Genomic DNA, 25,989 nt, shown 5'->3' on the forward strand with positions numbered 1-25,989 from the left:
CAGACACTAAGTTAGCTCTGGTGGAGAAGGAAAGCATAATTGGCAGAGGTCCCATCCATTTCATACCAACTTTTTAAGCCAGGGATCATTCTGCATTATAGAGCAGCACTTTGCAGACTTCAGTGTAAGTGTGCATCTCTGAGAGTAAATGCAGATTCTGGCACAGTGGGTCTTAGGTGGCATCTGAGAGCATTAATTCCTGACAAGCTCCAGGGTATGCACAATATAGATGGGTCTGAGGACCGAATGGCAAGATGCAGGGAGGAAATGGAAATTGACAGGATCCTTGACTGGTGGAGATCAAACTACTAAGAGTGGTGATGACTAAAATTCAGAATTTATTAAACTCATAATCCCTAGTGAGAAATAAGCAGGCACGGGCCAGTGTGTAAAAGCCCAACAATGCCAGGCAGAGACTTGGTAGGCCATAAAATAAGTGCATGAAAATTTTCCATTGTAATAGCACCCCGAAACAAGCTGTGCTTCAGGAAGATTGAATACTTAAGGAAGAGTCATGTAGGATCGCTAGGAGCAGGAAAATATATTTTTAATTAGGCATTTTATTTCAAAATATTCATATGCAGTTACAAGAAATTAGTATAGAGTTCCACTGTCTCTTTTCCAAATTTCTCCAGTGGTAACTGTAAGGGCAGACCAAGGCACAATTGAGACCACTGAGGTGGGCAAAATCTAAGCAACATGCGATGAGTTTATTGCCATCTGAGTGCAGATGGGGCAAGGGCGAGAAGGCCGTTGGCACTGAGAGGAGGCTGCATGTGGTTGATATGGGGGAGTTTAGGTAGGGGAGGGGGCACTGCTCAAGAGGGTGGAACATTTTAGAGTCCTGTGGGTGGTGGGCCTGGGGCCGACTGATAAACAGGGCGGTGGTGAGAGCAGCAGGGCGGCTGCTGGCTTCTTGTTACCTCTGTGCTCCTGTGCATGCAGGGAACGGGGCTGCTTGGGCAGGGGTCTGAATTGGGGTACCTGTCAGTAACATCTTGTAAAACTATAGCCCCTGGGGTTAATGTGGGCAGTGTGTAGAATAGTCCCCTCCCCACAGACACTCCTAGTGTTGCTCTTTTACATTCACAGTCACTCAGTCCCACGTTTCACCCCTAACAAGCAGGAATATATCTCTAATTCTATAATTCTGTATTTTAATAATGTCAGAGAAATTGTATCATTCAATATGCAATCTCTGGGATTTCTTTTTCTCGCTCAGCATAATTCCCTGGATAATCATCTAGAGTGTCATGGGCATCGAGAGCCCACCCCTTTGGTTTACTGAGCAGCACTCTGTGGTCCGGATGTGCCACAGTTGGTCTCATCATTCACCCGCTGAAAGTTGGGAGTTGTTTTTAGTTATGGCCTATTCTGAAGGACACTGCAGTCAGTGTTCCTATACAGCTACATATGTGAACGTAAGACTTCATTTCTCTGGGATAAATGCCCAGGAATCCAATCCCTTGGTTGTATGATGGTTGCATGTTTAATTTTCAGAGAACCTGTCAGGCTGCTTTCCAGATGGCCGTATCATTTGACATTCTCACACCCCATGCATGAGTGGACCATTTCTCAGCATCCTTGCTAACATCTCGTGTGGTTGCTATTTTTTTATTTCTCCCATTCTGATAGGTGTGCAATGATAGCTTATTTTGTTTTAATTGGAATTTCCCTGCTGACTAATGATGTTGAAAATCTTTACATGTGCTTATTTGCCATCTATACATCTGCCAGTGAAATATCTTTCCATGTTTTCTTCTAATTGGATTTTTTTACTTTGGAGTTTTGACAACTCTGTACATTCTAGATTAGATAATGGTTCTTTATCAGATATGTGGCTTGCAAATATTTTCTTTCAGTCATTAGGTGATGTTTTTGAAGCAAATCTTTTTTAACTTTGATGACTTCAATCTATCAGTCGCTTTCCACCCTCAACATCTTGTGTACCCTTCCTGTTCCTTTCCCAGCAGGATCTGCACTGGGGCTTCACCAAATCCTCCCCTGGCCCTACCTGTGTGATGACTCCTTCGAGCCATCACAGGACACCAGCCCCTGCACCCCTGCCATTTCTTTGCACTTGAGATTCTCTCTCAAGTGGCGATTGCTCCTCCATGGGAGGAGGAACAGACAGGCCTGTGTATCCCCTCAGTGCTTTTTCCTCTGCTGTGTTGTGAGAATTACTTGAGAGGACTTAGAACACATGCCCAGTCCAGCATGTGGCACAGAATAGAAGCTCCAGGAACACCAGCTCTCTCTGCCTGCCTTTTCCTTCTTTGGAGAATTCTGATCTGGTGTTTAAGGTGGAAGCAAGTGCCTCCTCCTCTCTGAATGGCCCCCCGACCCTTGAGGCAGACAATAGAAGTTGCTGTGGCCTCCCTGGTCTCTGGTTGCTCTCTGTGGATGCAGCATGCTCACCAGGGAGCAGGCAGCGCTGCAGGTGTCAGTTACCAGGTCTGTGTCATCTTTCAGACCATGGGGCACTGGAGGACAAAACCCAATCCACTGTATTTCTGCCCCACTGCCCACAACTCCTGGCAAAGTGGGTACTCGTTAAAAGGTCCCTGGTTGACCACACTGAAATATTACCTCACATCTGTGAGGAAAAAAGGCAAAAGTAACAAGCATTTGAGAGGATGGGAGAAAAGGGAACCCTTGTACACCGTGGGTAAGAATATAAATTAGTTTTACCATCATGGAAAATAGTATTTAGGTTATTTGAAAAATTAAAGCTAGAACTGCTATTTGATCCAGGATTGCCATTACTGGTACATAAACCAAAGGAAATGAAGCCAGTATGTCAAGGAGACATCTGTACCCCCATGTCTGTTGCAGCTGTATGCACAACAGCCAAGATTTAGAATCAACCTATGTGCCCACCAATGCATGAGTGGGTGAGGAAATGGTTGTATAGCTACAGAAGAGAACAGTATCCAGCCTTGTAAAAGGATAATATCTTGTCATTTGCAACCTAGAGGACATGATGTTAAGCGAACTAAGCTAGATGAGTGCTGCATGGTGTCATGGATATGCGGACTCTTTTTAGAGTCAAACTTACAGAAGCAGAGAGTAGAATGGTAATTATCTGGGACTGGATGTTTGAGAAGGTATTAGTCAAAGAATACAAAATTTCATTTAGACAGGAAAAACAAATTTGAGAACTCTGTTATACAACATGATGACTATAGTTAATAATGTATTGTATGCTTGAAATTGCCTAAATTATAATAAATAATAATAAAAAATTATAATAAAGGCAGATAGTTTTTAAAAAATCAGTTGATTAGCAAAGGCTTCCTGGCAGAAGCAGGGCTTTGAGGCACTCAGCCTATGAACTGTGGAAGGGAACTGTGGAAGGGAGCTGTGTCAGGGAGAGAGAGAAGCAGACGGGAAACTACAAAAGCTCTTGGTAGGAGTGAGAGGCAGGAGGAGGAGCAGGAATCCCAGAGTCTGGGTGGTCCCCTGCCGGTGGAAGCCAGGGAGGGCACTTGAGCCTGTTAACCTGCCACACACCTACTCTGTACCTGCTCCTCCCCTATTTCCCAGCTCTGCGGTTGGTGGGCAGTGTCCCATCTTTCATGAAGCTCTACCTGGAAGTCACTTGGCCACCTACTGGGCCTGGGTGGCTGCTGCCCTTTTGTACCTGACATTTCTAGCAGCCCGGCCTAGGAGCTTTCCTGGTCTTCCTTTTCATCTATAAACCCCCTCTGAGCCTATATTTTTTGCTTTAAAATAATGTTGTCTTATTGGGACATCTGGGTCCCTAGAGCCTTTTCAGAGTCTGTCCCCTTTCATCTTTACGGACCCTTGGAACAACCCCAGTCTTGTGATGAGGGATGAATGGATGAAGAGTTGGGCCACACATGAGATAAGGAGCATGGCTGGGACCAGTGCTAGGCCTCCTGCCGCCCCCAGAGATGCCTCCAGAATCAAAGGGATGCAGGAAGGGGGCTTGAATGTCAGCAGTAGGAATCTCAATGTGTGCTGTCAGCTTCCCAAAGGCACCATGTGTTCACAGTTGCAAGCACATTTCCTGTGTCATTGTCAGGGATGCCCATCTCCTGATTCATGGTGTCTGCAGGCCACTACTCTGTCCAGTCCAGCCACGGCCACCTTTTAGAGCAAGAGCACAGGTCCAAAGGGCAATTTTATTTGAGCTGCTCCCATTCACCCTATATTAGGGTATACACCATGTCTCTCCTTCCCTCAATGTTGACTGTCTCCACCCCCCCATTTTATTCCTGATCTGAACTTATTTTTAAATCAGAAGTAGTTTTCTTATGTTTTCCTCTAGAGGAACTTGCATTTTGAGAAGCGCTTCAGCCTTCCAGATCTTTACATAACTCATTCCAGATGTAGTCTGGACCTACAGTGTCTTCAGTACAGATGATAAGAATCTCATCTTTATTTCCAGAAGTCTTTAGCTTTTACTATTTTCCTGAATTTAAATGTACTGAAAATTTAGCCAGAACAGATTGCAAGTTTTGATTCCATTCAAGAACTGTACCTGGAGAGAAGCTCAGCCGGTCCCAGCACCCGGAAGGAAGCTCCCTGCTGCCATCCCAAGCTCCTAGGGGAGAGAAGGTGAGCCGCATGGGTGCCAGAAGCACCCCCTCCCATGGAAATGAGAAAACACATAAACAAGCCTCAAAAACAGAGTTCCAGATCACCTACAGCAACCCCAAAGGGAAACGAGATGGAACAATCTGATACTCAACCACCTGGACTCTCTGAACTGGCAACAAAAGAGGATCTGGGAAAAATGAAATCAGAAATAATTACTCAGATAACAGCAAAGATTTTGCTTATGGTGCAAGACATGATTAATAAATCTAGAGAGGACACAGATTAAAAAATAGAGGATCTGAGGAACATGATGGAATCCCAACATAGAAAACAAATGGAATCCATAAAACAGATACAAACAGATTTCCAAGAGATTAAAAACTCCATCGAAAGTCTGCAGAGCAGAATGAACCAATGTGAGGATAGAATTTCACATATAGAAGATAAGATTGCAATTAGTGAAGAGGAAAAGAAAAATTGCTTTAAAATTGTAAGGGAACATGAGAAATCAATCCAGCAGCTGCTAGATGATGCAAAGAAGAATAACATAAGACTGATTGGAGTCAAGGAAGAAACAGGAGAGAGTGCAGATGACATAAAAAAACTGTTCATAGAAGTGATGGCAGAAAACTTCGCAAGCAGGGGAAAAGAACTTGACATACAGATAAATGAGGCATATAGGACTCCAGCTAGCCTTAATCAAAAAAAATCTACACACAGGAATATAATAGTTAGGATTCCAGAAATCCAACAGAAGAACAAAATTCTACAAGCAGTGAGAGAAAAGAAACAAATCACATACAAAGGAAAGCCCATCAGAATCACAGCAGACTTCTCAATGCAAACCCTCAAGGCAAGAAGAGCTTGGAGTGATGTATTTCAAGCCCTAAAGGAAAACAGCCTCCAACCCAGATTGCTCTACCCTGCAAAACTATCTTTCCAAATTGATGGGGAAATAAGATACTTTCATGATAAAGAGCACCTCAGGAACTTCATGAATATCAAACCGGCACTCCAAAACATTTTAGACAATACCCTAGGAAAAGACAATGAGGATCACAACCCCTGAAACCCAGCAGAATGAATCCATTGGGCATAACAAATTAAATGCAAAGTGGGGGGAGAATCCAACAAAAAGAAAAAGTCATGACAAGGCTTTTAAAACTTTTAACTTCATCTCCCTAATGAGTGTATAATTCAATCTTATTATTGTACTGATTAGTATTTTTCTGATTCTAGAGTTGCACACCATTCCTTGTGCTATACTGGCTATTTATCATCTTCTTCTATCTACTTTTTAATTGGGTTGTCTATTAATGAGCTCTAAGAATTCTTTATATATTCTGCTCATAGGTTATATGTATTGTAAATATGGTCTGTTTAAGGACAACTTTTCATTTTAATGATGTCATTTAAAGTTCTGAATTTTGATGGAATCTCATTTATCAATTTTTTTCTTTTATACATCATATTTTTTGTATCCTAGGTAGTTCTTGCCTACCCTGAATTCATAAATATTTTCCCTTATAATTTCTTCTTAAAGTTTTATACTTTTAGGCTTTATTTAGGTTCATAGATCCCTTCAAGTTATTTCATGTATGGGAAAAAAGGGTTGAGGTTAATTTTTATATACGGATACCAGGTGTTCTAGTGCCGTTTGCTGAAAACACTATCTCTTCCTCGGCTCTTGAATTGAGTTTATATTCTATAAAATGCTAATGTTAAATAATCTTTCAAAACTCAGTGGACCATATATGTGTGGTTCTATTTCTAGATTCTCTGTTTTATTCCATGATCTATATGTCTTTACTTACACCAACACTGCCTTGATTACTGTAGCTTTAGAAGAAGTCTTAAAATTAGGTACTAAACGTCTTCCAACACTGTTTTGGTTTTTTTGTTTTTGTTTTTAACTTTTCTGGGTCCTTTGTACTCCTACATAACTTTTAAATTTCAATATCCAATTCTTCATTTATAGCAAGTATACACAGAACTGAATTTTTATATATACCTTGTGTTTTCTAATCCTGCTAAATTCAAGTACAAGTTCTAGGGGCTCCTAGAGATTTCTTAGTATTTTCTCTGTAGATGATCATTTCATCTACATATAAAGATTTTGCTTCTGCCTTGCCAATCCTATCCTAGTTGTGTCATTTTATTGCCAGACTATTTTGCTGGGGCCTAGGTTTCAAAGTTTAATGGACAGATAAAGAGTAAGCATATCTGCCCTTGTTCCCCACCTTAAGGAGAAAGCATTGTATCTTCTCCATTCATATAAGGCGTTCTTGCTAGAAGTATGGAGTATATGTCTTTAATCTGTTGAGAAGTTTCTGTTCTACTTCTAGTCTCCTGATAGGTTTTACCATGAACAGCTGTAGAATTTGGTCCAATACTTTTTCTCCAACTAGTGACAGGATCATATGGCTTTTTCCTTTCCTCTGTTAAAATGATGACTTTTGGGGGTGGATCTTCCAATGCTGAACCAACACTGCCATCCCTATAACAAAACCACTTTCTACATCCTGCCAGATCTGACTTCCAATAGTTTGTTTTGTTAAACAAATTTCTATCTGTGTTCATACTTTTTTCTTCTATTATCTTTATCCAGTTTTAGGATTAGCACAATGTTGATTTCCTAAAATGAGGGGAGAAGTGTTCCTTCTTTTTTCTGCTTTGTTTGATATAATTTATCAGTTAAAATGTTTATGAGCCTGCTGTTGTCGTATAGGTAGGTTTTCAAGCTAGGAATATACTTTCTTTAATAGGTGCTATTCAAATTTTATATTTCCTCCAGAGTTAGTTTCATTAATTTGTCTTCCAAGGTACTTCTTAGAAGTTGTCAAATTTATTTCAAAAAAGATTTTTGTAATATGCTTTCTATATCCTCTTAAATTCTGTAAAATCTGTGGTAATGTCTCCTAGATCTTAATATTGTAATTTAAAAAACATATAACTGATATTGTGTAACAGGAAGAAAAGGTCTAAAAGAGCAGGGGAAGTGGGAGGGATAGAGGAAGGGAAAAAAAGGAAAGGAAAAAATATGAGAAGAGGAAAAAAAATGGTAACAAGGTCTTTGTAAATAGGGAAGGGTGGAGGGGGTGAAGGGAGGGCAAGGGAAGGGGAACAAAAATAAGAACCAAGAGACTCATGTAATGGTACAAGATCCCAATGATGAATGTAACTGTATTGTATACCTAAAATGTACCAATAAACTTAATGGGGGAAAAAAAAAAGAAAGAACCGTACCTGGGTACCAGCAGGCGGGGAGCAGAGATGAACACCTGGGCTGAACGAAACTCCTCTGCTTCCTGAGCCTCCAACAAACCAAGAGATCAGTGTGTGAGTTAAGGCCGATTTCCTGGAAGTCCACCTTTCTCTTAGCGCTTAGGCAGACTGAGGAATAAAGCCAGGCGCGGTCTGCCTCACCCAAGGCACGAGTGAAGATTGTAAACGGAGAGCGCTGCTGCGCGACGCTGCATAGGCACTAGGTCTGGCTTGGGAGATCCAGGGAGACCTTGCTTCCCTAGTTGAAGGGGATTCCGGGGGAAGCGGCGCGGGGCGGGGCGTGGTATTTGGTCTGGGTCGGGGGTGGAGCCAGAAGGGAGATTTTGAAAAATTCCCCGTTTGGAAAATATGAAGAACGAAGAGGGCGCAGGAAATCAGGAGGTGCAAGACAAGCCTAGAGCATGGGCCTGGCCCAGGCGGTGCTGAATCGAGGCTCTGTTCGCTGTGTGAGTGGCCCTGCAGGGTGAGGGGCCCCAGTGTTCTCCTGGGGTTAACAGAGATAGTGGGGTGCCTTCACCCTGGTACTTGGGGCTTAGTGCTTCAGTAAAAAGCAGTAATAATCCTCAGGATATTGTGCCACCAGCAGGTAACATGGAGTTGGACACTGAACCAAGGGGAGAATCGGCTGCTGGTGCTGCAGTATTCCTGAGGGAGACTTGGCCCACCCTGTGCCATCGGCATGGGCACCGCTCCGAGGCCTCCTAGCCTGAGAGCAGACCCTACCCATCTCTCTGGGGACAGTACCTGGCCAGGTGCTGTCGGCCCACTTGCGCATCCTACCTGCGTTCACAGAGGCCTCAGGACCGCAGTGCAGCTGTTGCCAGGCCCTGCTTCTCCGCGGGTATCTGTGCCTCTGGGATCAGGTTTAGTATCCAGCCACTTCCACTTCTGCTCTGTCTTTGGGAACAAGTGATGCACAGAGAAACAAGGTTGTTTGTCGAAAACCTCTGGGTGTGTCACGTGGACAGGCCCATCGCCCTAAGCAAATTTTAATTGCTCTCATTTGGGAGTAAAGTAAATGTTTTTTAAAATTTGCTACAACTGGGCCTCTTCTCCTTCACACCGGTGTGACAGTCCTTACCAGGAACTTCAGAGGCAGCCTATCTAGACAGGCTTTTTTAAGCTTGCTGGAAGTTTGTTCATATTCGATTGATTTTAGAGTTTAAGTCCTGAGGAACTGATATCAGAGTATTTCCTGCCGATCCAGTAACAGGATGTTTCTCTATTCTGCTTTCATTTATACTTTTCAGTGAAGTTTGATAGAGTTTTCAGATGATTCCTTTACTTTTCTTTCTTATTAGCACACTTTCATAGGTGCCTTGGCAGATTTTTTGTTATGCATACACTGTCTTCGTTTTCACTATCAAGTGTGGCATACCAACAAAAATGTACATGGGAACTCTGAATGGTTCAGAGAATAGCCCGAACAGCAGTGTGCCTATGGTGCAGCTGAGTGAGACTGTGACTGTCCTCTGTGCCTGGTCCTCTCCACCCTGGCCTCCCCCTGCCCACCGAGGTTGTCCGCTGCTCCCTGAACCACTCATGTTCATGTTGCCAAACAAAACACCACTTGGGTCAGCCTGATACTGGCACTTCGTCTGAATGGAGCGCATGAGTTCCTCTCTGGCTTGCTTCTTTCCCTTAATGCTGTGGTTGTAGATCCAGCTCCTTTTCCTTGGGACGCAGGATTCCACATTGAGGTGACTCAGAAGCCCGCTGCTGTGGACGCGCAGCCAGTGGTCACCGTGTGACTCTCTCCATGGCCATGTGCGAGCCCTTCCGAGGGTGCAGGAAGGGGTAGAATCCCCGGCGGGTGGGCCGGGTGCTCTGTGTCACCTCAGGCTCATGACAGTCGCTCTCCCAGACAGCTTCACTGCATGGAACTTCAGACAGAAGCCAATGCCAGTTTCTGTTCTCCATATTCTCGGCAGAACAGGGTACTGTCCACTTAAGGGTACTTTTGCCAATCTATTAGGTATGGAATATTAACTCCTGTGATTTTAATTTAGGTTTCTTTGATTGAAAGAGAGATCATCAGAATGTTTTTCTGTTTTCATAACTTTTTTGTTCTCCCATTTCTGTAAAATTCCAGCTTATTTCTTTGGCCCATTTTTCTACTGAGTTGTTCATCTCTTCTCATTCAATCTCAGAATTCTTTAAATATTCTGGGTACTGATTCTTTTTTTTTTCTTAAATTCTTTTATTGGTACGTTTTAGGTATGCAACACAATTACATTTCTCATTGGGAATTGTACCTTTACATGATGCATCTTGGTTCTTATTTTTTCCCCATTCCTAACCCTCCCTTCACGCCCTCCACCATTCCCTATTTACAAAGACTTTATTTCCATTTTTTCCATTTCTCATCATTTTTCCTTTCCCTTCTTTCCTTTCCCCCGCCCCTCCCACTACCCCTACCCCTTTGGTACTGATTCTTGTTTGGTTATGTTTTGCAAATATTTTCTCCCACTTGTGGCTTTTTCTGCTCACTTTCTTCATAGTGCCTTTTCATGAGAAGCAGTTTGTAAGTGATATTAGCCATATGTATCAATCTTTTCCTTTGCAGCAGGTCTTTGTTTTATCTTGTTAAAGAAATTCTTTCTTACTCCAAAGCTGTAAAATATTTCCTGTATATTCTTCTAAAATTTGTATAGCTTAGCCTTAAGGCCAGATTTTGCTTTTCTTGGTTTTGGTTGTGGTTAAGGTTTAGAGATCTCAGCTCATTGTTTCCATACCGGCAGTCAGTTGGAAGGCACTGCAAAGTCCCTTCTGATCTCTGAAGTCACCTGTAATATGTCAAGTGCCCATCTGTCAGATGCCATCTTTCGTTTGGTTTTCTATTCCATCTCACTCCTCTATTTGTCTCTACCTATGCCCGTGACACGGTGTCTTAACCCCTGCCATCACAGTGAGTCCTTTATCTATCCTCCAACTCTGGTATTTTTCTTCAAATGTGCATTGCACTTTATGCTTTCAATAATTTTCGGAATTAACCATGCACCACACACACACACACACACACACACACACACACACACACACACAGATCCCCCTTTTGAGATACTGAATGCAATTATGCTAAATCTGTAGAAGTCTCCTAATTTTTCTCTCCTTTTATTTATGTCTATCCCAATAGTTAATGAACCTTTATAATTTTCTCCATAAGATTTTTGTGCATTTTTGTTGGACTTATGCCTACATGATTTATATTGATATGATAATAAATGAGATTTTATTTGATTTCCTAAGTTTTTATAGTATATAAAAGCTCAGTTGGTTTTGTGTACTAATTCTGTTTCTTAAAGATTCTAAGGAATTCTAATAATTTATCCCCGAGGTTAGTTTCTATATTTAAGTCATAAGGTCCACAAATAACAAGGTTTTTCATTCCTTTTAACTTTTTATACCATTTATTTTAGTTAATTAATTTGTTAATTAATCAGCTTATTTATGTTGCCCTGACCCACTGGCCAATAGCTGCAGGAGAAAGGCTGAACACAAGCGGTGATGGTAGACATCCTGCTCTTGGAGGGAATGCACTCAGCATTTCCCAGCATCTCACTATTAAGCATAACATATGTTATAATGTTTTTCAGAAGATCTTATATCAGGTTAAAGAACTTCTTCTCCATCCTACCTTGCTAGGATATATTGTATTTTAAGTTATCATCATTGTCAAATTGTATCAGTGCAGATCTTTTGAAGTGTTCATGTAATGTTTCTGTCTTAATTTATGATGTGATAAACTTATAAGGTTAAATTAGCCTTACATATTGAATTTTATCTTGTTGGCTATCAGTATTACTATACGTTTTCTGCATTTTAGCACTCTACCAGTATAACTAATTTTATCCTTTTATTTTTAACTTTAGATTTTTAAGACAGTCATTTGATTAATAACCCAAATATGTACTATTTTATTATTTTTGTAATTTACCTTTGCTGCTTATACCTCACCTTTTCATGATGGACTTTTCTTTTTTCTTTTTCTTTATGAATTTTTTCAAGAATGTATGGATAAAGAATTTTCTGAGCCTGTGCCTATTTCTTTAGAAAGAATTTCACTGCCCATAAAATCCTTGGTTCCCAATTATATCCACCCTACCACACTCATCTTTAAATGTATTTTTCCTTGAATGATATGTGGTCAGTGGGAAAACTTCAATCTGATTCTTACTCATTTGTTGACCCATCTTGAAATTTTTTGTTATGATGAATTATACAAAACAAAATTTTATTATTTTAAGTGTACTTTCCAGTGGCATTAAGTATATTCCCATTGTTGTGCCACCATCACCACCATCTATCTCTAGAACTTTTTCATCTTCCCCAAATGAAACCCTGTATCTATTAAACACTCACTTGCCATATTCCATGCCCCAGCAAACACCATTCTACTTTCTGTCTCTGAATGTAAGTGCCTCATCCATTGAAATAGGCACTGCATATAAATACAATCACACAGTACTTGTCACTGACGTATTTCACTTCCTGTAACATCCTTTGGGTCTATCCATGTTGTAGCATGTGTCAGAATGTACTTCCTTTTTGAGGCTTATTAATATTCCATTTATGTATATGTCACATTTTGTTGATCCACACATCTGTGGAGACTTGTCTTGTTTCCAGCTATTGGCTATTGTGAATAATTTGACTGTGAACATAGTTTCACCAATATGCATTTAAGTTCTACCTTTAATTCTCTCGGGTGGCTATGTACTGAAAAGTCAAACTGCTAGATCATAAAGTAATTCAATGTTTAATTTTTTGCAGAAATATCAAAAATAGAACCACTGTTTTGCTTAGCAGGTACATTACTTTACATTTCTATCAGCAATATAAACAAACGGTTCCAATTTCCTTACAGCCTTCCCAATACTTGTTATTTTCTGGCGTGTGTGTGTGTGTGTGTGTGTGTGTGTCTGTGTGTGTGTGTGTTCTAAAATAACTAGCTATCCTAGTGGGTGTGAAGTACATTAATATCTCATTATTTGCATTTCCCTGGTGACTGTTTCCCTTGTTATTTGCATTTTTAATGTTTTGATTGGCCATTTGTTCATCTTCTTTGGAGAAATGGCTATTCAAGTTTTTAGCCCATTTTAAAAATTGAGTTGTTTATCTTCTTGTTGAATCATAGTGCCTTATGTATTCTGGATATTAAACACTTAGCAGATATGTAACTTTCTTTTCATTGGATAGGTTACTTTCTCATTCTGTGGATAGTGTCCTTTGAAGCCTGAAAGATTTTACATTTGATGAAATCTGTTTTATCTATATTTTTCTTTTGTTGTTCATTCTTTGAATGTTGTATCCAAGAAATAACTTCCAAAATCAGTGTCATGGAGTTTTCCCCTAATATTTCTAAAAATTTTAGATTGTACATTTAGATCTTTGATCCATTTTGAGTTCATTTTTGTATGTGGCATTAGCTAAGGGTCCAATTTTATTCTTTGGCATGTTGCTATCTAGTTATCCCAGCACTCTGTAGTAAAGACTGTCCTTTCCCCAAAATATGGAAACAAAGCTTTTGTAAATAAGGAGGACAAGAGGGGTTGAAGGGAGGGAAGGGGATTTGGGAAAAAAAGGAGAATCAAGATACAAATTCCTTATGATGAATGTGATCATTATGTACATCTAAAATGTACCACTGAAATTAATTTTTTAAAAAGACTATTATTTCCCCCATTGAGTGGTCTTGGCACCCTTATCCAAAATCACTTGGCCATATGTGTGACAGGTTATTTCTTGGTCCCCTGTTCTATCTCAATGGTCTGTAAGTGTCTTTATTCCTATAATATACTGTTCTGGTTACCGTAACCTCATAATATGTTTTGAAATCAGGAAATGTAAGACCCCCAACTTTTTTCAAAAACATTTAGCTATTGATTCCCTTTATCTTGCATTTAATTTCTTCTGATTTTTACTTAAGAATTCAGAAAATGTATTCCCTATGAAGTCTTTTTGAAAGAGTTAACCCAGGAATCCTTTTAGTAACATAAAACTCATTGGGAGAAACAAGTGATGTAAATTATCCAGGGTCAATTAGCAAACACTAAAACACAGCAATGTTACAATTACAGAGGACCCTAAAATTACAATGGGCCCGACATACGAACAACTTGGGTTAATTAGGTTAATGGAAGATTCATCTGCCTCTTGTTATCTATACCCAGGTAAACATCCAGATCTCAGCTGTATTGACTTGGTTACAACCAGCCCTTGGAACAAATCGAGTTTGTAAGTCAAAGATCCACTGTATTAATAACATAGCCCCAAAGCTTGAAACAACTGTCAAGAGATGATTCTCAAGAAGATAGAAACATGAAAATTAAAAGCAATTTGGAATTAACATTTTAAATGATTCCAATAAAATACACCAAAGAGCATAGGAAGAGAAGGGAATTAAATTTAAAAAAGGACTTTATCCTGCTTAGAAATTAGAGATACATATTAGTTAAATCTAAATTTGGATAACAAAGATGAATATATATATATGTAGTTTATAAATTTAAGAGAATTACTAGAAGGAAATAAAATACAACTTCTGAGAATTGCTAAGAGGAAAAATAAGATCAACTAAGTCAGTTAAAATCAGTAAAGGAAACAACAAAGAGATAACTTGAGAAGAAAACATAAAATAAGGTGACACGGAAAGTTCCAAATATACCAGTCACCCACTACTCTCCTCCCACATCCTGCCAAGACAAAATGGAAGCAGATTACATTCCCCCAGTTAAAGAATATAGATTCTGAAATTAAGTAAAGCATTAAATTTGCCCTATAAGGTACTAGATGAGACACAGTTGAAATAAAATGACCTAAAAGGATAAAAATATAAAGAGAATAGACAAAACTAGAATTGCAAAATTATACAATGAAAGAGGAGCGCAATGCCAACAGCGAAGTGAAATTCAAGATGGGAAGAATTCCAGAGGGAACCAGACACTTTGATGTAAGGCACAGACCACTCAAAGACTGTGGCCACACTAGCTTTGAAACAGTGACATGGACTCGCCGCCCTTCTGAAGATGAGGGATTTGTTCTGCTGGGAAGGGCTGAGGGGAAGCCTGCCAGCCCCTGCTGTCCTCGATCTCCTAGAGAGATGGTTGGGGCCTCCCTCAGCTGGGGGCACACGTGGCCGGAGGTGCTGCAGACCAGAGGGTCCTGGGTACTCTCGCGTGGGAAGGCAGGTTCCAGCCACACATGGTGCAGTCCGAGCAGGGTACAGGTCAGACAGAAACCCCTGCCCACCCTCAGCCACGACCAGACAGGCCCCAGTGTCTGCAGGAAGAGCTGCCTGTGTAAGTGCAGTCTTTCAGTCTCCAGGTCGGGAGGCTGCTGCTAACCGCACTGTGATCAGCGTTATTGTGACCCCAGGGCTCCTCAGGGATCCACACCTGGATCCCAGCAGGGACACGGTGCTCCCCAGTGCGATTAGCAGCAGACTGCCAACTTTCGAGTTTCCAGTGAGTCACTCTACCCTTCAGGAATCTCCTACGATTGGGTTTCCTGCGTCCTCTCCATTGGCAGCTTCTTGGGGTTCTGACCCATAGCCGCTTTTCTGGCGCCTACTCAGAGGAAACTTTTTTAAATGATGCCAGCATTCATTTAAAAATTAAAGGTTGAGATGGCATGTGGGAGTAGAATTCACTAGTTGGATCATTTCGTGTGCGTATTTCATGTTTAAAATTACTTTTAAATTTTAAAAAATTCACATTTAAGTTTTAAAATAGAAAAAAATAATTTCTGACATTGAAATTTCAAAGTCTCACTTTGCAGGCAATATCAACATTCTGTCCTCTTGTCTTTTCCAGACTTCCAGCGGCTGCGTGCTTGCACCTTGGACTTCAGCAAAAATGGGCCACTTCGGTCAGAGACCTTGCAGTGCTGGTCCAAATGCTTGACTGCCACTCACCTCTGAGAATACAGGTGATTGGGAAGTAAGTGCTCTGCTCACCGTCCTAGTGCCAGTGCCAGAGCAGTGGGTGCCATCTGCTGCGTCTCTAACTGGGGAGCCCGCGGTGGTTCTGCGAACAGAGCACCGGAAATGAGGCCTCAGCCCCTGTAAAGAAAGTGTTGTGTACCCTCCACAGTCCACTGAGACAGGACTAAGAACCGTATTTCACACTGCCTTAGAATTTGAGTTCAGAATAATAATCCTTAGTGTTAATAGGAACACGGCCCTAGGAACTGACAAGTTATTTCATCTACAATAGTGCAGTTTACTTTGTAACTCTCTGTTGCAAGTATGATTGATTGCTAAAGTATTGTAAGAATAATGCAGGTGAAAGAAAAATAATCTCATCATCTTAGCACATTGATTATTTTAGTTTTCAATGTTTTCTGTTAGTGTTTGTCCAAAAATACTACAACGCTTGGAGCAAACATTTTAATCAACCTTTGTGCCTAATTTTTATTAGGAAAAACTTCCAATCTACAGAAAAGCTGGAAGACTCAAGTGAAAACTCATATATTCTTTGCTCAGATTTACCAGTTGTTCATACACAGAGACTGTAAATGTGTATCTACAACATTGGGGTATGTATATATGTGGGTTCTCAATTATTTTGTCAGAAACATTTGAACATGAATTGCAGATATCATAACATACTTTGGCATGGATCTCCTACGAATACAGCCATCCTCTAGAAAGTTGGACTACTATTGTTACTTTGAAACTTAGCATTGGTAAGGAAATATTCTCCAGACATTGTCCCTATTCAGACACACTTAGTTCTCCTGAAAATAGTCATCAGAGTGCTTTCTCCCTGGCTGGCATTCAATTAGGTGCAATTTGAATTATATCTAAACCAAACCCCTGCTTTTGTTTGTATCTTTAATGATTGTGTGTGTGTGTGTGTGTGTGTGTGTGTGATCAAAGGCAGGACTTGTGGTACCAGACACTCTACCACTGAGTGCCACTTTCAGCACTATTATATTAATATTTATATATATTGTGTGTTTATATATATTTGCAGTACTGGGAATCTAACCCAGGACCTTCACACCGAGCCAGCCCTTTTTTAATTTATTTATTTTGAGACAGAGTCTTGCTAAATTGCTGCGTTGCTCAGGCTGCACTCATGCCACCACACCCAGCTCCATTTAGCTGTTTTTTTAAGAATCTAAGCCACTTGCTTTGTAGAGTGCTTCACAATTGGATTTGTCTGATGGTTTCCTCACACTTAGATTTAAATCAGCCTCTCCTCTGCTTTCCACATCAGGAGGTGCACTGTGTCATCTGACCTGCTACTGATGATGCCAAGTTCATCCTCGGCTGAGGTGGTGACCGCCAGAGCCTCCCTTTACAGAGTCACCTTTTCATCCCTTCTACTTAGTAACTAATTGGTGGGGTGCACTTTGGGACCGGATGAGAATCCTCTTCAGCAGCTGATTGGCAGCCAGTGGTTTTAGTGTCCGTTCACAGTTAGATTGTGAGTTCTCATTCATCAGTTAATCAGGGCGTCAAACTTTCTTTCCTTGCCACACAGTCCTTCATTTTTCAAACTTTCTGTGGCTGTGAGATCACCCCACAAGGGAGTACATCCGGACAGACAAGAGGTGGACTCTGAAATGAGACTGTCTGGTATGCATCTCTTCTCTGACCTACACAGATGCTGGTGATCTTGAGCAAATCCTTCACCTCACAAGCCGTCAGCCTCCTGAAAACTGGGAGATGAAGACTGACCCTTGCACAAGGTGCCTGGTGCAGGGTGGAGCCTGGCTTGGCTCCTAAGCACCAGTGGGTAATTATTCTCAGATGCAGGAGGATGGGCTGAGCGGAACTCAGATGCTGCGCTACCGTGAAATGCTGTACAAGACCCTTGGCCACAATGCTGATAAGTCTGAATGCCGAGGCAGAGCTTCCCCGTGATCAGAACAGTCACATTTTCAGTTACTACCTCTGTGTGCACGCGCGTGTGTGTGTGTGCGCGTGTGCGTGCATGTAGGGGGTGGGCACTGGGGGTTGAACCCAAGGCCTTCACACTGAGCTACATCCCCAGTACTTTACATTTTTTTGAGACAGGGCCTCAAGTTGCTCAGTTGCCCAGGCTGGGCTTGAACTTGTGATCCTCCGGCCTCAGGCCTCAAATGCCAGGATTACAGGCCTGTGCCACAAGCCCAGCGAGAGTTTATACGCAGAAGACTGCGAAGGAGCAGAATCTCCGAGGCGGGAGGCACTGGTCAGCGGAATGTCCTGAGGAAGTGCACTCGTGCTGCCATTCTGGTTATTTCCGACTTACTCAATACCCTCAACTCCTTCCACTCCCTCCCTCCGCCCAGGTCTCCCTGGTCTTTGGCCTTCCAGCCACCAGCAACCAGCTGGAGTTTTTGTTTGAATTACAGCATCTATCTGTTTAGACCAAGGCACTTTGACTTTACATGCACTCTACAGGCATGGAGTGAATCTTACTTGAACATGTTTTGAAATTTTGACTAAGTTTTAATAAAAACTAATTTTAACTTAAACAGCTTCTGAAAGTATGGGTGAGTTTAGAAATCACATACAACTGTGGATTAGTCTTAAAAAATGATTGTGCTGGGTGAATATATTCATACCCTGCAAATGCTTTCTCTGAAAAGTTTACTTGCCTGGTTTTCTTCCCCGTAACTATGAACAGCAGACAGGAGCAGATGTTCACGAAGAGTGTGCAGCAGTGTTCATGCTTTTGGCTTGGGTCTCACTGGGCTCAGCTGGGGGTTGGCCCTATGCGTGTGACCTGTCCCCCTGCTTCCTGGGGTGACCCGTTGACCTGTGGTCCCCAGAACAAAGGACGTGCCCTGCAGACCCAGAGGGCCACAGTGCCAGGCACCCCAGAAGTCTCCCTGCCGCTTCCCGCTGCCTTCTTACCAGCAGTTGCTTATGTTCATGGCCCAGTGATCCACCCCTTGGGGACAGCACTGTGCCATTTTTATTTTTCCAGTTGCAGGCACAACACAAAAGTTTATGAGATGATGAAGCACAGTTAAAAATCATGCCACTGATCCTGCATAAACATGCTCTAGCCTTCCGATGTCGCCTCCCTGCGTTGCCCTGCCCTGTGAGACAGCAACACCTGCGACTTGCTTTTGCTGAGCAGAAGCGATGGACTGTTGCTCCCAGGATCAGTTCACACAGCTTGGGACTCCCTCCTGGTCACACTCACACTGCTTCTCCTCATGTGGTTGTTCTGAGGAAGCACCTGTCACTCTGTCATCGCCCCTGTGCAGATTCCCACATGGCGGGGAACTTCAGTTCTCAGTTCAGCAGCAATCGAAGCAGCCCAGCCAGTGACCAGACAGGAGATTGGACAAGGCCTCTTCCTCAGTTGACCTTCGGACAAGACTGCAGCCCCAGCCAGCATCTGGATTATAACTGGGCATGGTGGCTCACACCTGTAATCCCAGCACTCTGGGAGGCTGAGGCACAAGGGCCACAGTTCTGAGCCCACCCTGGCAACTTAGCAAATGAGTGACTTAGTGAGACCCTGTCTCAAAGTTTAAAAAGAAAATTGAGGGCTGGGGATGTGGCTCAGCATGAAGGCCCTGGGTCGAGTCCATAGTAGTAGGCCCTTGGGAGTGACCCTTAACCAGATAGCCAGCTAATCTGCAGTGTGATGCCTGCCCTACATAAACTGTGAGGCTATCGGTTTGTGTTGTTTCAAGTCTTAAATTTGGAAGCAATTCACTTCACAGCACTCAGCAGCTAATATAGCATCCATGAAGTTTATTGCATCGATTGCACTGGAATATGTGCTTCTCAGCGGAGCTCACATTCATCTTTCTCTGCTTCTCTTCTCTTCTTTCTTCCCCTTCTCTCCTCCCTCTACCCCTGTTATTAATCTTCCTTGCTTGATTCCTGTTCCATTTCAACTCCCTGTCTCCACAGCTGTGAGGCATCCTTGACTTTGATTAGAGAGGTAGAAGTCAGAGGGAGCTTACATGTGGGGACAGTGTGCCATTCAGGAACCAGTACTCCACCCTTGGCAAAGGGCAGACAGTTTTCTTGGTTGGAATCAATTGCTTCCGGCCTGCTGAAATGATTTCCTCCAGGGCTGCAGGGCTGCCTATTTGGCTTCGAACCAAGGACTAGTGTTTGAGGGAAATTGGTTTCACCATTCTGTTCTCAAGGGAGTGTGGACAAATACATTTTCAGCTGAAAAATGCAGTATCTTGACTTGGACAGTGGGCCCTATAAATTGCGGCTTCCTATTTATCGTTTGCAATACAGAAACAACCTTTTAAGAATTATGAGTTCCCTTGCTATGACACAAAAGTTCCCAAAAGCAAATCTTCCGAAGGAATGAAGCTCTGAAAAGTTTTATTAGATTTTCCAGCTTAATAATATATTTGAAAAAGGATACATTGATAATAGCATCAGCAGTGATAGTTATGCCCACTCCATACCAGGCCCTGTGCTGTGCCTCAGCATGTGAAAACAGGAAGTGCTGTCCTCATTTCCAGGATGAGACAGAACCAGAAACTAGGCAAAATTGTCCCTAGCTTTTTATGAATGCCTGTGAGGGTTTTTATTTGTATAAACATTTCTAGTGATCAAAAGTGAAAATCCAGATAACTAGAGAATAAAAGAGCAGGTAACCTGTTAATTCATCAAGTTTCCAGAGTATTATAGAACCCTGGATGGGCTCTAAAACATCCATCTATTTTGATGTTATCTATTTGAAATATTCAGATTTATCCATGATGATAGATGCCTTTCTTCTTTTTGTTTGTTTGTTTGTTTGTGCAAACTGGCTTGTTCTGCTTGGAGAGATAGAATGCTGAATTTTACCAGTCACTCACATGTAAACATTCAACTAAGTGATCTATTCAAAAGCTCCAAAGCTGAAACTCTCTTGTGCTTGTGAAATTTACAGACTTCCTTTTAAAATGGAAAATAGCTAGTTCATCTACCCCTGTAGTTCCCCTTCTTGTAAGTGGGCTGGAGTTTCCAAATGTTACTGTCCATCCCTCTGAAACTTTACTCAGATTTCCCGTAGATACCCCTCTCTGCCTCCCCCACAACACATGCTTGGACACATCAGACACGGGTGCTTGCATGTGGGTAACTGACCGTGTACACAGGTGACCCACTTAGAGCTCATTTTTACGTATGCTGTGAGATATAGTTTGAAGTTATTTTATTTTTAATAGAAGGGTCTGTTTGTTCCCACACCATTTGTTTAAAATTCTATCTTTTCTTCATTGGGTCACCTTTGTACCTTTGTAAAAAAAAAAAAAATCTGGTCTGTTTTCTGTTCCATTGAAACAAGTCTATTCTTTCACCAATATTTTACTGTGTTGGCCCCAGTGTGCTTACACTACATCCTAAAGTTGGGTAGTATGAGTCCTCCAACTTTCTTCTTTTTCAGCATCGTCTTGGCTAACCTAGTTCCTCTCCTTGCACATAAATTTTAGAATCAGCCTTATTGGTGTCTACGAAGAATCTTGCTGGGATGTTGACCGAGACTGCATTGAATTCATAAATCAGCAAGAGGCTAATTGACATGGTAACTGGGTTGGAGCTTCCAATCTTCCAACAGTTCGTAAAATCTATCTAGTTACTCAAGTTGTATTTGGTCTCTGATGTCTGAATTTTGTAAACTTGCAGTTCTAATTTCTGGAATGTGTCCCTTGCTCTGTCGTTCTCTAAGTCTATACACATCCTGTTCCCTCTGTCTTACGACACTGCAGCCAATGCCTGTACCCACCCCCACCCATAGAACCCAACCCTCTACTTCTTTGCAAAATTCCCTGGACTCTTGTGGTTTGCAGGTGCAGTGTCACCTCCTCAGAGCCCCTTACTGTATTCTCTGCTCCTACTTAGGGTGTGTCCCTTCCCATGTCTTTCCAGACCAGTCAGTTTCCCTTACAGCACTAAACAGCAGATAGAGTAACTACTGCTTTGACTTATTCAGAGCATCAGCCTGGATATTCTTAGAAGGCAGAGACCATGCCTGCTCCGGGGTTTGGTATTCTTGGCACATTTATTCTAGGAATAAGGAAATAAAGGAATGAAGGGAAACAAACTAACAGCTCTTAAGCTCTTCTTTATGTCAAGCACTAGATAGATTGACAGAGAAATCATTTCTAGACAGTAGCTTCATGGGTACAGCAGGTGTGTCCTGCTGGATATTTCCGTATGCATGAGATTCTTTTTCCTTTAGTATAAGTCATACTGAAATAGGTGAATGTTCTCAACTGCCTTAGGGAAGGTTTAATATTGACACCTAGAGTATAGTTCATATACTGGATGTTCCGCACCTGATTTGGCCATTCTCATATTGATAATATTTTATATATGTCTAGCTGTGCTGCACAGAACTTCCTCAGATGTGCTTCTCTGTGCTTGTGACCTAGATGCCCTCTGGGAAAAAAACTGAGAGACAGAATTGCAGACTTACAGGATATGCACACTAAAAACTATATTAAATCCTAAAAAAGGCCCCCAGTATTGACCTCAGTAATATCCCAGAATACTCCCACTAGTAGTGTTAAAAAGTGCCTGTGTTATGTTACTAAGACTTGATGTTCACAGACATTTATTCTACCAATCTAATGTGAGAGAATGGCTGGGCATAGTGAATGACTGTCTGGGATTTTAATTTATATTTTCTTTGTTATTGCTGTGGTTGATTTTCTGTTCATTTGTTGACTGGTCATTTGCATTTCCTGTAAATTGCACATTCATACAATTTGCCAGTTTTATTGGTTTATATGTCATCTTACTATTTGGGAGTGTTCATCCTGTATTCTTAATGCCAATCCCTTGTTTATTATATAATTTCCATAATCTTCTCCCATTTTCTTAATGATGACATTTTTACTATATTTTTGTCATTTGTTTATTTTCTGTGTTTTTTGTTCTTATAAGTTTTATCAGATTTTAATGAGCTTTTGAGCTCTTGTCATCAGGGAGCTTTCTCCTTTGGTCAATACCAGCTAAACACTCAGATGCTCATCCCTCCAAATCTTGGTGCTGTTACACAGCACGGCTTTGTTTCCTGCCATGTGCTACCCCAATGTCAACAAGGAGAGCTTGGCTTTCATGATCATTTCCTCACCCACCCCTTCCTTCCATCTTTGCCTGGCATCTGGGACCCTCCATGGAACCCTGTACGGGGAGCTAGCAGTGATGGATCAGAGATAAGTGGGGACTCACATCGCTCCCATAGCACCTTCCACCAGCCTGGGACTTAGTCACGCAAGAGAGATTGGGAAGTGTGATCTAGACCTGCACAGGGATGGGCTGTGGCCCACATCAGCCAGGGTCTCCAGCATGCTGCCCCATGTCAGAGTCACAAACATGCCATGCGCACCTACGCTTTTCCTTCTGATGCTCTTGGAGTTTTATTTCTTGCCTAATAGATGATGATAGTTAAGCAATAGTTTTACTTCTCATTTGATCCCTGTGGAATTTGTTGGTCGTATGTATGATATGAGGAATCCAATTTTATCTTTTTCCAAATGGATCGCCACCTTATTTTATAATATGCTCTTTTCCCCACGGGACTCCCATCAGTTTGGGATTTCCCACACTTACCATTCCAGCAATTCACGATGCTCACAGCCTCAGGTGACAAGAGGGTTGACCCCGAAGGGCTTTGCTGAAGACCTGTATTTTTTCCCCTCAACAGCCTGAAGTTGGTGCTGGCATTGAGGTAGCTGCTCAGTGATGTCAGGCAGTATCTTTGAAATTCTTCCATCATTTCCCTCATGGTCGCAGGCTAGTAGAGCTTTTTGTCACATCACTTCAAGGTGCAGGAGATATATGAGGATTCTCTGTGTCAGGATTCATATGTCCCTTTCATCTATTAGGAAAGCAAAGTGTTTCCCCAAATAGCCCAGCAGATTGCCTCTTGCAGTTTGGGGACTCATGCAAGGAGAAAAATTGACCATGGGGATACTTTTGGCTGCAAGAAATATTGATAGAGCAGAGATCAGAGTTGTCTCGGTTCACTGCCAATCCTGACTTACTACATGGGGCTGAGTATGTTGCAGCCATGAACAAAAGCAAATATCAGGTAACGAAGAGGAGAATGGGTCTTAGATAGGAAATTGGGACATCTGCTATGCTCATGTACCAAATCAGTCTCTCAGTCTGTCTGTCTCTCTCTCTCTCTCCCGTTCTCCCTCCCCCTCTTCCCCTCCTCCTCCCCATCCTTTGCCCTTCCTCTTCTCCCCAGTGGTTCTGTCTCTAACACCACTTGCTTTATTCAGACAACTTTCATATGTGCTGTAAGACAAACTTCTGCATCCACTTTGTTCTTTTCTTTTTTTGTTTTTCGGTACCGGGGATCGAACTCAGGTCCTAGTGCTTGCGAGGCAGGCGGTGAAACCACTGAGCTAAATCCCCGGCCCTCCACTTTGTTCTTCATCAAAACTATCTTGGAATATGTTGCTTATTGTAAGTTTTAGAGATTGTTTTCCACAGAAAAATTAATAGGGAGGTTGCACTCCGTGTATTATAAATATGAGAAGAATTGGCATCTTTAAAATACAGTCTTCCCATCAATTTGTTTAAGTTCTCTTTTTATCCCTCAATGAAGATTTTTTGTTTTCTGCAAAAGAACAAAATAAAAGTGTCTCTTATTGTTGTGTGTTTCCCCTGGTCGATTGACAGGATATTCTTTTGGTGTTGACTACTTCCTTTGGTGTTGGTGTTGGATTGCTTTTATTGTTTCTAAAATGCTCCATTAGCTAATGTTATTATGTAGGAAAAGTATTGATTTTTGCATTTTGATCTTGTTCCAGTTATTTAAATTTTTCACTTGTCCTAATAGTAATGAGCTTATTCTGAACCTTAATGCAGGTAATTCTAAAGTTTTCATTATTAGGATTGATCATTCCTATAAATTTGGGGTTAATACACTTCAGCAAGTAAAAAGAGATTCCTTCTATTCCTGGTTTGCCCAAATTGGTAGAAAGAGCAGGTGTGAACTTTGGCATCTTTTGAGATGACCATATGGTTTTTCTTCGTGCATTGGTTAATGTAACATATGGACATTAGAACTATGTTTGGCCATTGGTAACAGAGAGTAGGAATAACAAAAGATTTAGTGAGAGGGGGATTTATTTCTCTCTCATGTGAGTCTAGAGTGAAGTAGCTCACAGATGACTTTGCATCTCCTCAAGCTCCCACACACTCACCTCCTCTGCCTCAGTAACCTCTGGCACCAGGGACCCGAGACAGTCGCTGCACATCTGGGCCTTTCTTTGTATTTTTACATCATTTTCTGTAGTTTAGATGCATTTGTTCCTCTTCCATTTTAAGTTTTACATCTACTTGTAAATGATATTCACCTTAGATTTTCTTTCTTCTTCTGATTTTCTAGTGTTGACCTCTGAATCATTCTGCTTTTGTCTCTCAATTAGACATATGTTCAAACATTTGACTTAATTGGCTTGAACAAATAGGTATTTATATAAAAAAAATAATGAAAGTCCAAAGTTGGGCTAAGGCTGGTGCAAATGTCTGGTGATGTTCTCAGGAGTGGTATTCTTGCTCCTTGCAGTGGTCAGGGGGTTTCATCCCCTTGCTTTATACATCACTGTCCCAGAGGGCAGGGTGCTTGCAGGTAACATTCACTTGCTTAAGACAGGAAGAAGGGGAGAAGCCCATGAGAGAGAGATTTCCAGTTCAGTTTGTCGCCTTCCAACAGGTAAGTGAATGCTTTCTCATAAACCAGACCCAGATGGCCTCAGTTTAAAAGATGCATGCATCAGAATAAAAAGTGAATGAATTTGATGCCACAAAAATATGTAGGTGGGGAGTCTAATTCAGTGATAGAGCACTTATGGAGCAAGTGCAAGGCAGGGCTTCACTCCCTACCATGAGAAAAAAAATTCTTAAATGGAGAAGAGAATAGTAAGGGGAAGAAAAAGAAAGAAAAGAGGGGAAAAACAGAAAACCTCATTGTGCCTTCAGCCTTCTTTTCTTCATTCTTCCAGGCTGAAGAAAGTGTTCTTTCTTGAATTCTGATGAATGTGTTTGTAGACATTATTTCCGTGTTTATTCCAATCTAAGTAGAATTATGGTTGTTTTCATGTCTACCCATCAGAATGGAGTAGAAAAATTGAGTTTGGAATTTTTGTTTCCATTTGTTCATTCACTTAACATACTTACTCAGCATGTGGTATATTCTAACTCATGATGAT

General features: G+C 41.6%; 1 protein-coding gene across 7 annotated transcripts in view; it reads left to right on the top strand.

Annotated features, from left to right (window-relative positions):
* The window catches only part of Otud7a (OTU deubiquitinase 7A), a 317,930-nt gene that overhangs the window by 144,983 nt on the left and 146,958 nt on the right, over nucleotides 1-25,989 (top strand). Inside the window, exons 1-3 of one of the 7 annotated variants that reach the window (XM_087188262.1) lie at nucleotides 13,787-14,088; nucleotides 15,666-15,791; nucleotides 16,272-16,389. In XM_087188262.1, coding sequence (XP_087044388.1) covers nucleotides 16,369-16,389 — 21 coding nt within the window. In that variant the 5' untranslated portion in view covers nucleotides 13,787-14,088; nucleotides 15,666-15,791; nucleotides 16,272-16,368. Of the gene's footprint in view, nucleotides 1-13,773; nucleotides 14,089-15,665; nucleotides 15,792-16,271; nucleotides 16,390-25,989 lie in introns of those variants that run through there. The other 6 variants (XM_087188261.1, XM_087188259.1, XM_087188258.1 and 3 more) reach the window with 6 other exon arrangements.

The sequence above is a fragment of the Heterocephalus glaber genome, unplaced genomic scaffold (genome assembly GCF_053883595.1).
Source record: "Heterocephalus glaber isolate CG9 unplaced genomic scaffold, H.glaber_assembly_v1.0 deba00001531, whole genome shotgun sequence".
Taxonomy (NCBI): Eukaryota; Metazoa; Chordata; class Mammalia; order Rodentia; family Bathyergidae; genus Heterocephalus; species Heterocephalus glaber.